Here is a 17,040-nt window from a genome sequence, read left to right as displayed (position 1 = left end):
ACCATGTACGTTGTCCATGATGCTGGCACATGCCTGACACTGCAGACCCTGTGTACAAGGTTCATCCTGTACACACTCACAATGGTACAATGGCTTAACTTGTTGTAATGGTTACAATAGTATTAACAGTCTAGAGGAGAACAATTGCTCTATTGTGGTAAGTTATGCAAATGTGCCTCTCAGAATCACTGATTGTATACTAGGTTCTTAGCAGATTAAGCATATATATATATGTGTGTGTATATACATATATATGTATATACATATTTTCTTTTTCTTTTAAGTGTAGAACTTCGTGGGTTTTGACTTTCTAACCTTGTCTAAAGAGCTGTTTGGTTCAGTTCCTATTCTTTCCGAACTGCTTTCTGTAGAGGACTTGGACTACTGGATGGTTTCTAAGATGACGATTCCACTGAAGAAGGTAAGAATAAGATGGCTCTGGAGGAGTGAAAATTGGCCTTAGTTATTTGCAGGCCCGCGTTTATTTAAGGACCTAGAGAAATTCGGACCCACAGAGTTTGTAATGAATGAAGGGGATAGATGGTCGCGGTAGTTTACACAAAATGTTAATGTAGCTAGCTACAAAGCAAGCAAATCTATACAAACGTCAAAGATCTTACATAGGGATGTCTCTAATCCTGATTTCTGGTGCTGTCACTCACCCCCGATCTCTACTATACCAGCCACACACTCTCAAAACAAACCACACAGTCACATGGGAAGAGTCTTCCTGGAAGGTATCTTCCCCCCATTCTTATCCCGTGCCCCACTTTTTCCACCAGTCCTTTCAGGCAAGTTTCCTAGCAGCCAGCCAGGGTGATGGTGAGCATCTAGAATCTCCTGAGGCAGAGCCTGGGCCCCAAGTCACGACAGTGAGGAAGGGCTGGACCCCAGATTGAGAAACAGGGTTGAGATGTCTCAGAATCCAGGATCCCCCGAAGAGTTAAAATAAAGGAGTTATTCTGAGGTAATCAAAGTGGGAGGGGGTTGAGACTAGGAGCGGAGTTCCGGGCCAGCGGGGCGGTGCTGAGCAAACTGGGAGACTACTGGAATGAAGTTCTGAGTGGCAGGAAGTAGGACCAGTAGAGTCCGAGCTATGAGTGGTGGAGGTGGGATCAGTCCAATGGGGCGGAGTTCTGCATGGCGGAGGAGTTCGTGCTGGCAGGGACTGAGCTCTGCCAACTGGGGGCGGAGTCCACGAAGTGGAGGAGGGCGTTGGGGGAGGGTCTCCATGAGCTGGAGGCAGGATTATGTGCCAGAGTGGCCGAACTGTGGGCGGAGCGGAGCCATGCCCGACAGAGGAGGAGCTCAGAGTGGCAGGGATCAGAACCAGTATAGGAAATACTGAGTGACTGTAGGGCAGAATCTGGCATAATTGGGTGTGAGGTTGTGATTGGCAGAATTCTAAACCAGTAGGAATCAGGTTCTGCTTGGATGGTGGGATTAGGCTTCTGGGGGCGGGAAACCACGGGATGGGGGCGGAGTCTAAAATCAGGGGCGGGGCCTAACGAAGGGGCGGGGCTCCGTTGGTTGGGTAGGGAGTCAATACCGTCAGGGGGCGGGCCAGGCTTTGGATTCGCGCGCCGGCCCTGGCTAGTCTGGGTGTGGGCGGCTTTTGGAGAAAGCCGGAAGCAGCGACAGCCCCAGCTCCAGAGACATGGCGGGCGTTAAAGGTACACTGCGACCCTCGCCCGCGGCTAGTGGGTGGGGTCGCTCCTGGCTCCAGGCTGCATGGCGAGCAGCCAGTGTGCGGGAGTGCGAGCTCCTGCAGACCGCGGCCTCCCGGATGCGCGGCAGAGGTGTTTCGCGGAGCCTATAAACGCTCGCGCCCACGCCCACGCCCGTCAGTTCCCAGGCGGGGGCTTCTCCCGTGGGCTGTACGTTCCACAGTGGTCCCCTGGGCTTTTCAGTTCTCCGTAGGTCACATCAGGGTCCCACATCCTCACCTTCCTGCCCCGCCGCTGTTTCCTGTGGCTTACAGAGGAGCCTTTGTGTCCAGGATGTGTGTTGGAAACTTGGTCCTGTTGTTCCCTTACGGTTTTTCTCGCTGGGCAGAGTAATTTCGGGCGTGTGGCACTTTGGAAAGTAACCAGAAATACCCTATTCGACGCAACCTTGGGGCTGCAATTAGATGGGATTTTAACAAGACTTTTCTTGAGTGTTTACTGGTCTGTGAACAGAGCAGTATGTGCTATTTGTGTTCTTGAATGGTGATGAAAGGAGGGTACCGAAAGATTATCACCCTGATCTGTGTGAATGCAGAGCATTGGGCGTTGGGTGGGGACGAAGTTACTGGAAGGCTTCCTGGTATTTGGATTTCTGGTCATCCGCACAGAAAAGACTTAATTTATCTCAGTGTTGGACTTCCTTTCTTTGAAAACTATCCACAAAGACCTTCCCACTCACCACTGTAAGATGGATACAGTGTATACTCATGTGGATGCACTGTACATTTATCTGTGAACAACTAGTAACACATAGCTAACCATTTTGGGGGGACTTTTGTATTTCAAATCAAAGTAAAATGGTTTACTTGGGCAATGTCCACTGTATGATGTATCCATTTGAAGACAGTGTAGAAAGCATGTAAAATTGTGTCTCACTACTACAGGGTGTTCAGTCCTAGACAGAAAGTACAAAGTAGCAACAGTAATTTATGTGCCTATGTAGTGAAAAGGAACAAAGGCTATGAAGTAGACAAGAGCACAAGGAAGTAAAACTTTGCCCATAATTCAGCTGTTATTGAGAAACTATGCTGGAGACTTGGGATAAAAGATAAGTGAGAAGTTTGGACTGAGTTGATTGCCGCAAATAATTATATTGCTGTGTAAGAAAATGATGTGTGCTCTGAGACAGTTGAGAACATAGAGATAATATAGTGGAGTGAATCATGTTGCTCCAAAAGATATGTTTTAAGTTGTAACTCCCTGCTGCCAAATGAGGGTGTGGCCTTATTTGCAAATAGCAGATGTTATCAATCTAAGGTTGCCTTGTGTTTTGTCCTTCAGATAAGGGGGGAAAGCACAAAGTAAGGACTGAAGCAGAGGGCCCCAAGATGGCTTGGTAGGAAAGGCACTTGCTGTCGAGCCTTAAGACCTGCGTTTGATCCCTAGGATTTACCTGGGTGAAGGAGAGAACCAACTCATGGTGCATGGCTACAAGTAGATAGATAAGCCTAAATAAGTAATTTTTTAAAAAGTAAGAGAAACTGGAGTGCCGTAGCTGCAAGCCAAGCAGTAGTATAGACCTAGCAGCACTGTGGGCAAGGAAGCTTGTTCTCTTCAGAGACGCCTTAATTTCAGAAGCCTGGCCTTCAGAACCGAGAGAATTCATTCCCTTTGTTCAGAGTCACCCAGATTGTAGTAGTTCGATGTGAAGCTAATATGAATGACCACTCTATGGGGGAAATAAAAGAGGCAATAGTTACACTGAATTTACAGGACTCTGTAAGGCTTGGGTTAAGATCAGGATATATTCATGACTGGGGCAGAGGCCATGACAGAACACATCTTATTCTTCTCATTTTCACAGGCTCTTGGAGGCAGAGTAGGGAGGATTGAAGCTGGAGAAGGTAGGGGTCAGATGGTAGTGAGCCTCTAGTGACAACATGCAGGCTGTGAACAAATTTGCAATGGGTAACACACACAAGTACCTAATGATGTATGTGGAGGAAGGACTGGAAGAGGCTCAGTTTGGTAGCAGACAGCGAGCATACATACTGGCTACCCTGCACAGAGTTCAAGAGGAGACAGTAGTTTTGAATGAAGTCTTGGTAAAATGAGTTATTTTGATTTGCTATAGAGCATAGCTATGGTTTCAGCCCTCTAAGATTGGTCTTCAAGGGAAGCATGTGTTTGGGAGGGTGGGGGTGGAGTAGGAGAAGGAGGTTACTTTACATGTTGGGTTTGAGGTCCTTCTTGGCTTTGGCTCTGTGGCACCCTAGTCCAGATTAGAAGTGGAGTTCTTAGGATATCTTGTGGGCTGGAGCCTTGCATATGGCTTGGCCCTTGTTCTGGGAACTTTGGGTTGAACTCAACTTTTCAGCAGTCATGTGTGAAGCGAAAAGAGATGGGCTTGAATTGTTGGTTAACTCCTACTGTAATTAAGAAATGGCAATGTGCTGGCAAGATGGCTTAGCAGGTAAAGGCTTGCAAACAAGCCCAGTGATCTCAATTCAACCCCGGGAGCCTATGGGAAGGTGGAAGGAGAATACTGATTTCATAAGATTGTCCTGTTTACATGTGATGTAGCAATATACACCCCCATTGATCATATACTCAGTTTGAGAAGAGAGGGGGTAGTCAGGAATACAATTTCTAAACACACACACACACATGGCTTGAAGGCAACCAGCAGAAATAAAGTTGTGAAATTTGAGAGATGGTTTGGGAACAGAAAGAAGAAGTAGGTCTGTGGTTCGCATGCTGTAGGTTCACAGCTGAAAGAGCGAATGTTGTAGGTAGGTCTGATACAGAGAAGGGTCAGGGCTACAAGGGAAAGGCCAGGCAACTTCGGAACTGTAAGTATTTGTCCATTAAAGAATACCATATTAAGAGGAAAAGATACAAATTAATATAGAAATTCCTTCGTCATCTCCTGACATCTGTATTCACCAGGTTTCTTGGAAGGGATATTAGTATCTTTCTATTAAACAGCTTCCCTAAATATCTTAAGAGAAAGCAGCAACAACAACAAAAAATCTTAATTAGTCAGTGACTAATTATATTAGGGATTTTCAGAAGAAAATTGAAATGATCCAATGTCTTGTGCTTTGAGATATCATTTTATCAAATACTATAGCTAGGTGAGTGGAGACCTCCCATAGCCAGCATTGGTTGAGCCTCTTTTGCCAAGCACTGTGTATAGATTACCTAACCTAATTTCCATAAACCCAGTGAAATGGGACCATCTTTGTCATTTTGCAAGTAAGAAACTAGGCTCAGAGAGATCCAGCTGCCTGAAGTCATACAACCAACTGGTTGCAGAATGACTATCTGAAACCATTTGGTGACTGAGAGTCCACCTGATGGGCTTCACATAGCAAAGTGGAAAGGGCAAATTCATATGTTCAGATGTGAGTTCAGTGTGGGTAGGGAATAGATACAGTAGATGCTCGTTGGGAATTGTTTCCTATGAAAGCATGGAGGCACTCTTCCAATACTTGAAGTAATTGTGGTTTGAGCACGTGGAGACCATTTGGGATCTAATCAGGGAAAGAGAGCAGTCAGCGTTCAGAAGGTGTCAGCATAACTGCCTACAGTTGTGAGTTCCCTTCACCGCTGTTGACAAGCTTGGCTGACTGACTGTCCTCGTCTGGCAAATATAGAGAGAACCCATGTAGTAGTGGCAAGCTGCTGGGGTGACAAGAGATCTTTCCACCTTTGGTGGTAAAGTGGTAGACAGAGGCAGGAATCTTAATCACTTTGGGCTACTATACCAAATGAACCAGAAACTGTTAGGCTAAATGAATTAATCCTGAGTTCTGAAGGCTAGGAAGAGACAGAGCAGAAAAAGAGAGCTGTAGTTTGTTTCTCTCATGTTAGGACATTGATTCTGTCAAAAGAACTCTACCACCATGTCCTCAGCTAAATCTAAGGACCTCTTAATATGGTTGTGCCTGCCCATTATCCTGGCCATTGAGCTATGGAGGCACGAGAATCTCAAGTTGGAAGATTTAAAAGGTACATAGACATTCAGTTATATAGGTTGTATTCATTTGATAGTCAGATGTAAATCAGTTAATGAAATAAGTCAATTGTTCCATTTGCTTTCGTATATTTTATATTCAAACTTTATGTGCGGGGGGTGGGGTGGGGGGTATGCACACCTGTGGAGGTTAGAAGACAGCCTACCTGCCGGAGATGGTTTCTTCTTCTACCATGTGAGTCCTGGAGACTGAACTCAGGTCCCAAGGCTTGGCAGCAGGTGCCTTTATCTGCTGAGCCATCTGCCAGCCCCTTGCACCTCTTTAAGTGAAAATGTGTTGAAATATATTCATATGCCATAAACTCAGCCTTTTAGAATGTAAAATGCTTTATCATCTTTTCAAGGTCATGCTGCCATTGCTGCCCTCTAGCCCCATGACATTTGTCATCCCCTAAACAAAACTCTGGGCCCATCAGTGCTTTCTGGACCTGTCTCCCCTAACTGACTACCGACTAGAACCTTGAACCTGTGGTTGTGTTTTCTACAGCTCTCGTGGCGCTCTCCTTCAGTGGGGCAATTGGGCTGACTTTTCTTATGCTGGGATGTGCCTTGGAGGACTATGGGTAAGTTGTCTTGAAAAAGAAATCATAATGTATGTGTGTCCGTGTCTGTGTGCAGTTGTGTGTGGAGGTGATGTGTCTTTCTCTGTCTCTTCTTCTACCCTTATGTTTCCCACCTTACTGTTTTGAGACTGAGGGTCTAAGTGAACTTGGAGCTTGCTCATTTGGCCAGACAGGGTAGTGAGCTATGGGGGTCCTCCCGCCTCTTCCTCCCCAGTGCTGGGGCTTCAGGTGTGCACCGCTGCATCAGACTTTTTACATGGGCACTAGGGCTTGAACTCAGGTCTTTGTGTTTGCACAGTCAGCACTTACTACTGAACCATTTCCCCAGCTCTCAGGGGAGCTGCTTTCTGGGTCTCTGTTCCTGTTCCTGTCAAAGCCTGATCAGTGCAGCCCATGCAGCAGTGTATGAGTTGGTGAAGTCCAGGTTAGGAATTCAACCCCTTCAGACACCAGTGTATTTGTGTAGAGAAAAGCTCTTTTCCAAGAAAAAGAAAAAAGATATATTCATTTAATAAATAGTTGTTACATTCTGAATCTGGAGCAGCTGCATGTGTGAGAATGAGTCCTGCTCCCAGGAGCTTGAAGTTGTAGTCAGGAGGAACATAGAGAGTGGACATGTGCATTTCTCACAAGCAAAGACTTAGTGGGTAAACGAGTTTCTCTGAATCCCAGGCATAGGGAACAATTGGCAGCCTTCTTCCTACACCCCACTTGAGGAGGATTAATCAAGCAGGTAGATGCCTCTTTGGGGCATCATATGCATTGTAGAGGAGGTTACATCATTTGTCCCAGACAACAGGAATTAGCCCAAATGTGAGGCTAGGTAGGAGATTGGAGTCAGGGAACCCTAAGGGATCGCTGTAATAGATGAAGCAAAATTGGTGGCAGTAGGTTCTATAAAATGATATCAGGACTCAAACCAGTTCCCACCAGCTGTGCAGGTGAGTGGCTTGAACACCTTGACCTAAAATGTGTGACTAAGACCAGCTGGAGCCAGTTATTGTGACCTCTGTCCTAGGTTTTCTGTTGCTGGGATAAAACACCATGACCAAAGGCAACTTAGTGAAAAAGAGTTTATTTCAGTTTTTAGTTGTAGTTCATTTTAAAGGGAAGTCAGGGCAGGAAGTCAAGTCAGGGACTGGAGGAGGCAGGAACTGAAAGAGGCCATGGAGGAATTCTAGTCACTGGCTTGTTCCTCACCCTGGGACCACTTGCTGGGATGGCACCACACAGAGTGGATTGGACCTTCCACAACAATCATAAATCAAGAAAATGCCCTAGAGGCTGGCCTGGAGGCCGGTGGTTCTCAACCTTCATAATGCTGCAGCCCTTTAGTTCCTCATGTTATAGCAAACCCTCACCATAAAATTACTGTGTTGCCACTTCATAACTGTAATTTTGCTACTGTCAACGAATAGTAATAAAGCTGTATAATATACAGGTCCTCTGATATTCGATCCTGCAAAGTGGTCATGACCTATACATAGGTTGAGGACTGCTGCTATAGGCCAAACTTACGGAAGTATTTTCTCAAGTCAGAATCCCTCTTCTCAGATGACTCTAGCTTGTGTCAAGTTAGCAAGAAACTAACCAGAAAAACGTTGCTGAGTTCAAATCTACTGTGGAGTTAGAAGTGATCTTGAAAATTGTTTAAACATGATGTAAGCAAAAGCATTTGTTCAGAGTTTTCACAGCTATTATTGTATTATCGTTTAGGGATATTTTATTCCCCTTCCTGACTGAAAACCAAAGCCCAGAGTATCAAAGCCCAGAGTACCTTGCTGATTGTACAGCAGAAACTGGCAGACGTGGCTGTGGCTCTCTGCTCTGACTCTTGCCCTGTTGTTCCATGGCACTAATAGAATCCAGGTGTTTGAATTCCCTGTAATGTGCTATGTCTCCGTAAGATGAGAACAGCACACATCACTGCCACCACGAGGAAACTCATTTTATGCCTTTGTGACAGTAACTTGGGATTTTCATCTGCATCAGCAGTTGGCAGCCTGGCCAGGGGTTTAAGGCTCTACTTGTGCATCTCAGAGGCAGAGTGTGGAGCTGAAAAGGCCTGTGGTCGCTTAGCTTGGTCTCTGACAGATAAGAGTTTGCCAGTCTTTGGCCTTCCCATTTTGTAAATAATATTATGTTTAAAATTTGTATATGAAAAGACTACTTCAAGGCTTAATCTACATGGGGGCCTCAGAAACTGACACAGTATTCTAGGAAGAGTGCAGGGCTCTTTGCTGAGAGACATCAGGTGACAGTTATGTCCCTTCTCTGTAGCTTGCTTCCTCACTGGCTTTGTCCTGACATCACCTAATAGCTCTTGCAACAGTACTTCCTGCTGATTTCTGGAATATATTTCTGGAATCTCTTCACTTTCAAATGAGTTTCAAATGAAGAGCCCACATTCCTTGTTTGTATCCAGAGTCAGTTTGCCTGAGGGACCCTCCCTTCTGCTTCCTGGTTATCGTCCTGACTGAGTTCCTACATCTGTGGCATCACCCCAGCCGGCTCAGTGCTGCTTGCTGTGTGGGTGGCTCTGCATGATTACCGTCTGCTGATGGTGTGTCTGTTGTTGTTCTGTGAGTTTATGATAGTGACTGGCTGGTGGGTTATTTTCTTTAATGGGTGTCTCACTGAAGACAACAAGAATGAAACATTATTTTGAAAGTATTTATAGGGAACACCCAGTTGGAGTGAGAATTCTTAGCAACTGCAGGTTGTTTTGCTTTGTGTTAGATTATATTTGCAATCTACTGTAATACAGGTGGGGTTGGGTGCATCTAGCGAGCAAATGTACATTTTCATTCCTTCCACACTAAATCTCTTTTTTCCCTACCTTTTCATCAAGTGCAAATGGAATGTCCCATTCTAGGCTCTGGGATAAATGGAGATTGACTAAGACAAATCATATCTCTGCTGTAATGATCACAAATGATGCTGTGCAGAAAGGTAGAGAAATGCTGTAGGCAAGGATCAGCTGGGGTCACCTTCAGGAAGAACACAGCGGTGAGAAGAGCCCAAGGCAGGCTTGAGACCAGAGTGTGTAGAGAGAAGATTTCGCTGGCTGTAGGTTCAGAGAATGAGGGTGAGGTGGTCCAGAGTGGATAGAGGAGGAAACAGACATAAGGTAGCAGATAAGAAGCCTCATTTGTGGCTCTTTTAAGTCATTAGAAGCTTTCATGCATACATGCACTCAAAGATCTTCATGAAGCTAGCTCATGTAAGCCACTGTACTGTGTTCTGTAGGGAAAGCAGAGGCGCCTTTTTACGATTCTGTCCTTAGAGTTGCTCATCAGGGCCAGTGATGCAGGATGCAGCTCAACAGTAGAGTGCTTGCCTCGTATGTACAAAGTCCTTGGTTCATTCCCCCTGACGACAAAAACCTGCAGATCTCTAACATATAAAACAGTTGTTTCTCATACACTGAATAGTTGTTTCTTAATATAGTGTGCATATGTATTAGTAAGTAAAGAATATTTATCTGTGCTTGATAGAAGTAGCATGTTTTAATATTCATAATTGATTAATGTTTTTACTTAGACATTTGAAATAGCGATGTTGAAACAACAGTATGCTTCTGAGTTAAGATGTAACTTTCTTTTTGGCTTTCATCCGGGTTCCCTGACAACAGCGTTTACTGGCCCCTGTTCGTCTTGATTTTCTACGTCATCTCTCCCATCCCCTACTTCATTGCCAAAAGGGTCACATATGACTCCGATGCGACCAGCAGTGCCTGTCGGGAACTGGCGTATTTCTTCACCACTGGGATTGTTGTTTCTGCCTTTGGACTTCCTGTTATTCTTGCTCGTGTGAATGTGGTGAGTTCTGTTTTCTGTTGTTTTACTCTGGTCAGGGTTTGTTTCAAGGGCCTGTGTCTGAGGCCTCAAGTTTATTTCCGTTGCTTTGGCTCTCCTTGGAGCCGTTTGTAGCTTTCGTTTCTCTCTCCTATTGGTCAGAGTTTCCATCATAGCTTCAGAATACTTTCCTGGTTTCTCTTACAACTTTTAGTCAAAGTATATGATGTCTTGCTTTTTCCATATTAAGTTATTCTCTATAGTCATTCTTATATTCCTGCCTCTTAAACCATGGGGCAGATCCATAGAGTCAGTCAGTACAAAGGCTTTCCCAATCACAAAGTGAAGGAAGGGCATATCAAAGTGGAGCCAGGGACTGACTTCTCAGGAACTCTGGGATGTACTGAGGGATAGCTAGTGAGTAACCCAGTGCGGGCTTTTGTTTTGGTTTTTGTTTTTTGACTGGCAAACAAAGATTGTGCTATAATTTATTCAGATTCTTTGATTTGCCTGCTTTTTGTTTTTATCCTGTCAACCACATTGGCCATCAGAAATGTACAATTTTGTTTATTCATTTAATATGAAACTATCTCATGGACATCTGCTATTTATGAAATGCCAATAATAAAAACTCTACACTGTCAGCACTCAGAGAACATGATGGTGGCCCGATGAGGATGCATGCTAAAGAATACCACATGTGGGGAGGGAAGCTGATAAGAGTTCCATAGGAGGACCAAGAGAGAAAGGCCAGCTGCTGCTCGATAAGGGCCTCTAAGGCCAAGTAGGATTCTGATTAAAGTAGGGAAGGTGGTTGGAGTAGCACGCGAGTGTGAAAATGCAGTGCGTGGCATAAAGAACAGTGTCATGTGCTAAAGCAGAAGGGAAGATAAGAGCAAGGCCAGAAAGGTCCCTGAAGGCTGCTCAGCCAGAGCCCCTAATGCTGCCTCAGCTTGAGCTTCACTTAAGCACTGAGGAACGCTGATGCTCCGAACACAGGTGGCTCTGGCCTCACTCGCCAGCCTCAAGTTCGTGGTGAGTCTTCCTATCTTCAGCCTCGTGGTGGGGTTTGGAGAAGAAGCTTTCATAGATGTTTCTGTTGGTTAACTTGAAGCAAAAAAGAAAAAATGCCCACTAGAGGGCACTCTCATCCCCAGCTATGCCCCCATAGAACCATCTGCCCAGCTGTGGATTATTGTTTAAAGTGTATCTTGCCTAGAAAAGAAGCAAACAGATTCGTAACTTTCCAACTTCTGTTCTTTGTGAAAGAGGTTGATGCCTGTGTAACTATTTGCACCACATGTTGGATCACTGATAATCTTGCTCCGTGTGTTTTTCTTGAGGCAGTTACTGTAAACTGAAAACAACGATGAGTCTCCTCAGGACAATGTTAAGGATGCTACTAGACTTAATTAACAAGCGTTGTGGAATCAATTAAACATGACAGGGAAGTTCTCTGTCCTCCACCCATGACATTCCTAGCCCCTTAGCAGCCTTGTGTCATGCTTCAGTGGCGGTGTCTGATGTAGAAGAATACAACCTGAAAAGGACTTAACCCTTCTCTTGTGTTTCAGATCAAGTGGGGAGCCTGTGGTCTTGTGTTGGCCGGCAACGCTGTCATTTTCCTCACAATTCAAGGCTTCTTCCTCGTCTTTGGAAGAGGAGATGATTTCAGTTGGGAACAGTGGTAGCCCCTCCTCCCCATGGAAAGCATTGAGTCTTAGAATTTGTATTGTACGTATATGTGTGCACATGTGTTTCAGATTTGAATATGCTGAGTTTTTTTATACCTTTATATCATGATCATCTTAGGGAAGATGTTGTAAACAAAAGATGAATTTCACTCCTGGCACACAGGTCACTCCATTGACTCAAAGTGAATTATTTTTATCTTCTAGCTTCCAGAAAGCCTGTTACTATGGCCTTGTAGACAGCTGCTCACTTATCCAGGGGGTCTAAACCTTTTGCCTTGGGATATGCTTAGGAGACACTGGGGCAGATCTCCTACAGCCCAAACATAGGTGGTGCTCTCCCTGTACACTTAGACTCATCTCAGAGGAAGTCTCATCCACACAGAGCATCAGCATCTGCTAGGAGCCTACTGGGGATGCGGGATCAGAAGCTCTCATCAGACTGGGTACCTTTGATGAGATTGCACACTTGGCACATGCATATTGACGGGTGAGAAGGTTTGTTGTAGAGGAATAAGCATCATAGCTCCCCTGCCCTCTCAGGGTGTTGCATGCTCATTTGCAGAGAAAAAAAAAAAAAAAATCACCTGCCCCGTGCTGTGAATGAGTTGAGACTTTAGGTGTTTCTAACATGTTCGAGTCTATAATACTTGTGTTGTTCCTCAAATTTGGGGGACCTGTTCTTAGGCAGGAACAGATAAGTCCTAACGTCATCCAAAAGGCAGTGACTGATGGCTCAGAATAAGATACAGAATAACCAAAAAACCCCTCTGGGGTGCAAGGAGGGAAACTTGGCTGGAATGGTCCCTGCTTTAAGTGGAGGGCAGGTTAGACAGTTCTTGGAAATGTCCCTTCAAGAGCCTGTGCTTCCCTGTCCTGCTATGGTGCCTCCCATCCCCCATGCAGCATTTGGTTTGCTCTTGGTGGTGGGTCTCCTGAAGGGTATGAGGCAAGAGTGAGCAGAGGGGAGGGAGTCACTGAAGTTACACGCTGGTGCACTTTTCATCCTTGATATTGAACTTGATGCCACCTCCCCAGGAAACACAGGGATCCACATCATTTTGGTTCTTATAAACAGTTTTTCTAGCTCATCTTTTTTATCTGGAGCCTACTGGGAGAAGGAAGTGAGAACTACAAACACCTAATCAGGATGCCATCAGTGGTGTTTAAGCGTTGATGCTGCTCACTAATGAGTGTTCAGAGCACTCTCCCTTGAGGCTTGTGGTCCAAGGAATCAGCATCCGGGCCAGGGCTGGTGTGACGCTGGGACCAGCAGGTGAACGGACAGAGGACAGTGTGCAATGTTATATTTTGGCCTTGTGCATGACATTATGTTTTGAATATTTTGTGTACAAATAGAATTGTTAGCGTTGTCATTTCTAGTATTTACATTAGAAAAATTATTTAGATACTTGATCATTTAACTGGCATTTTTAATCATGACACTTGCTATTGTAATAAATTTGACTTTTAACACTGAAGGAGAGTTGCATTTCATAAATCTTTAATCTCCATTTACCTTGTGTAAAAGATGAGTGACAATCTCTTAACACTTTGGAACGGACAGTTCTGAGTAGTGATCCTGTCTTAGAATGGACCTCTGTGATACCATTTTGACTGTCCAGTTGGCTGTAATAACTTTTCTTTCCCCATGAATTTATCTGACTATTTTTGGAAGTGTCTTGGTTGTTTAATTACCTCAAAGAACCAAGATGGCTTTCATGTAGGAGCTTAAAGTATTGCTTTTTCCCCCTCTTCCTTTTCTCTTTTAAAGATAGGGTCTTACTCAGTAGCCCAGGCTACCTTTAAGCTCACTAGATACTTCTCTTTCACCCTCAAGCACATAGACCATATCTGGCTTAAGAGTTATCTCTTGATTTGATTTCTGGAAGGATGAAAGGTACCTACATAAAGAGTACGTGAGAGGCTGGAGAGCTGGCTCAGTGGTTAAGAGCACTGGGTGTTCTTGCAGAGGACCTGGGTTCAGTTCCCAGCACCCACATAAGTTGACTCAATAGTAATTCCAAGGTATCCAATGCCTTATGGCTCTGTGGATACCTACACACTCATGCATGCATGCACACGGCACGCACATGCATACACATGCACCATACACACATAAAATGAAAGTATTTGAAGTGACAGATTATTATTAGATTTGCTGTGGGTCTAAAAGAAGCGTTTATTCCACAGTGCCAAGTGTTATAAGCAGTGCTAGCCATATAGGAATATTTATAGTTTTTCCTGATCAGAATGGTGGGCGTCTTTCTTCCCTTCCAAGCAGCAGCCATTCATATATTGTAGAATATATTTATAAATTCTGAGCATATTGATTACATTTGTAAAATTGGGAATACACTTTCAAGATTTACCCACAAGTAAGAATTCTCATGACAAAGACTGACATATTCTAGCAACTAGCTGATAGGAGAATGGAAAATACCCTTCACAGGCAAGTTATTATGAGTGGGCAGGAGCAGGTAAGCTGTGTTGACCCTGCCCTGTGAGGCTGAAGGTCTCTACCCAAGTGTGGAACAGGAATTCTGTTCCAAAGGTGTGAAGAAGTTTTGGAGGAAGACAGTGGGAGTTTCCACTTCTTTTTCAGAACAAGGCCTTTCTTCCTTGCTTTTCACTCTGCTTCCTGGGGCCCTTGCTGTCTGGGCACCTTCCTGTGAGTTTCATGACTTCCTCTTCCTACCCTGTCCTTCCTCCCATCTCTCTTCCTACTTAAACTTTATCCACCCCCCGCTCCCGCTTTCTCCCCATTAATCAGCTTTCCAGGCACAGCTGACAAACCATGTGCTGTCGAAAGTCATCTGATTCAGTTTCTCCACAGAAGGAATAGATACCTTCTCTTCCTTCCCCTTCTGAAACTGGTGTCCACACCAGCAGGTACCCCACGTGCCACAGCCATGTGTTTGTGAGTGTGCCTCCATCCTGGTGCTCAGTCACAGAACAAAAGAGCAAGCATCCCAAACATGTAGAGTACATGGTAGTGTTTGGGATGGGACAGCCCATCCTCTCCTTGGGCCCGGGTTCTCAGTTGCTTTCATGTTCTTAGATGTTTATTTGATTCCCCCCAGAGGAACTCAGGTGCGTTTCTTACAGACCTCCAGAAATCTACCTCTTAGTTTATCTCCTCACTGAGGATTTTCCAGAAGCTGAAATGTCATTATGTTCATGACACCTCTGACACTCTGAAAGGAGTGCTCAGACGACATCACAAAGTGTGCTTTCTCATAACTGACTAAATCAGATTTTGTATCCTAATAGAACCAAAAATGTCTATAATGATGCTAGCATTTTCCACACATTGTATTTAATTACAGTCTGGGCACCTTATTGTGTAGATGAATGTAACCCGTGTGTTTCTAGTCTCTCCATTTTTCCTAGAGAATTCCCTTTGTTTACAACAGTCCTATGATTTGCTTCCAGACAGCCAGGCTGCAAGGGTAGAGTGGTGGTGTGTGCAGCCCAACCGTGATACCAAAGGTCATGAGTCTGCTCTCAGGTGCAGGGTGTGGGATGAAGTGAACACTTGTCACTTAACACTTCAGCGAAGGCTTTTATGCACATCATTAAATTAAGATTCTATTATGCTATTTGGTAGGAGAACCAGAGGATTTCTTTTCCAGTGCTTTTGTCTAGATGATCTTGGTATAAACTTGACTGGCTGTGATCTGCTCTTACACTAGTTGAAGAGGAACGGTCTCAGTGCTGGAAGCCGTGTCTGCCTGGAAGGAATCCATTACCACTGTACTGGGGACAGTCGCCCTGAGAACAGTCTCCCTTGCGAGGAGGCAGACGTGGGTGCAGACAGAGAGACCAGGTTAATGCAGACTCTACTCTATCGAAGGGGTGGAGAGATGCATCCGTGGATAAAGAGCTTGCTACCAAAGTGAGACCAGAGGTCAGATTCTCGGCAACTGTATAACAAGCTGAGTCGGCCTAGTGGCCCACCAGTATTCCAGCACTCGGGACACTTAAGAAGTGGGCTAGCCAGACTAGCCCAGTTGGAGAGTGCAGAGCAGGAGAGGAAAATGACTGACCTTAACTTTGGCCTCCACAAGTATCCCACATATCTGGGTCTATGTACATTTATGCACGCATTCACATACACATGGAAGAAAGTGTGCTGTATTGGAAAACGGAGACAAATCTAACCACAGAAAAGGTGTACCCAAATGTGAAGGGACACAGAAGGAACTCTTGGGCCTCATGTTCTATATGTTAGGGAAGGTCGGATCTGATGTTCACAGGTGGGTTTGGGCAACTAGGTCACAAGTTAGTTGTTTGTGTTACCTCACCAGCTGCACAGTTCAGTTACTAGGAACAGAAACTTGGCAATGCGGGTGCAAGTATAAAGGTCCCCAAAAAGAACAGTTCCCTAAAAACTAATAGGTAACAGTCTTGAAAGGACTCTCTGTCCTTAGCACTGGGAATATAGGTCAGGTAGGAGACTTGAGACTGTTCAGTGGAGCACAGCACACTTTGGAGATTGCAGTGAGTTTCTTCAATGTTGACTATCCAAAATGGAGGCTACGACCCTTCTCACACTTCTAAATTAGTGAATAATAAATGCATGCATTCATTTTCCTCTCTCCAAAAAAACCTAAAATTTAGCAGTGCTAATAGTTGTCATGCAATTATTAACTACTTGTGCTTTGGCTATCATCTATTTATCTCTGATGGCCATTCACTTTATAAGCATGAATGTACCAGGCTTCTGTCTCAAGACTTCATTCCCTCTATCACCATATTCTACCCAACATACCAGTTCTTAGAGCTCTCCTGAAACTCTGCTTGTCCCCCTGACACCGCCACAGTTCTCTAGCACATCCATGACAGAACAGCCTGCACTCCAGCAAGCCAGGCTTCAGCACCCACTCCACCCCAACAGCCCCCTTTCTTGGAATGTTTTGATCCAGGACCTCAGTATGGAGCTCTGGCTGTCCTGGGATTCACTATGTAGACTAGGGTGGGTTCAAATTCACTGAGATCCTCCTGTCTCTGCCTCCTGTGTGCTGGGGTTAAAGGTGTACACCACCACATCCAGCCTGGTTAGCCACCTTTAATAAGCCTGCTAAAAAAGCCAAATAAATAGTGAAATGATAAAAACTAAAATAAAATGTGTGCGTGAGAGAGAGAGAGAGAGAGAGAGAGAGAGAGAGAGAGAGAGGCAGAGAGAGAGATGGAGGGAGGGATTGAGAGTTACTCAGTAGGGCTACATTGGAAAGAGGGAAAGAGATCTAGTTATTTAAGTCCATCTTTTGAGTCCTAACA

The 17,040-nt window shown here is 44.8% G+C and overlaps 1 protein-coding gene across 1 annotated transcript; it reads left to right on the top strand.

The window, feature by feature from the left end:
* The first annotated feature begins 1,573 nt into the window (after positions 1-1,573).
* Positions 1,574-13,252, top strand: Leprot (leptin receptor overlapping transcript). Its single transcript, XM_021160434.2, has 4 exons — positions 1,574-1,673; positions 6,194-6,269; positions 9,904-10,090; positions 11,641-13,252. Exons 1-4 carry the CDS (start codon positions 1,658-1,660, stop codon positions 11,755-11,757), a joined length of 396 nt encoding a protein of 131 aa, XP_021016093.1. The 5' UTR covers positions 1,574-1,657; the 3' UTR covers positions 11,758-13,252.
* Positions 13,253-17,040: the final 3,788 nt, after the last annotated feature.

This window comes from Mus caroli, unplaced genomic scaffold, assembly GCF_978045245.1.
Source record: "Mus caroli unplaced genomic scaffold, Mus_caroli_1 scaffold_6, whole genome shotgun sequence".
In the NCBI taxonomy this organism is placed as follows: domain Eukaryota; kingdom Metazoa; phylum Chordata; class Mammalia; order Rodentia; family Muridae; genus Mus; species Mus caroli.
Note: the sequence above shows the minus strand (reverse complement) of the source record. Positions and strands in the feature narration are given on the sequence as shown.

Excerpts from the sequence above, each read along its gene's own strand:
- Leprot (XM_021160434.2), top strand. Across the intron at positions 6,270-9,903 it reads TGTGCCTTGGAGGACTATGG|CGTTTACTGGCCCCTGTTCG; the intron begins GTAAGTTGTCTT and ends CCCTGACAACAG. Across the intron at positions 10,091-11,640 it reads TTCTTGCTCGTGTGAATGTG|ATCAAGTGGGGAGCCTGTGG; the intron begins GTGAGTTCTGTT and ends CTTGTGTTTCAG.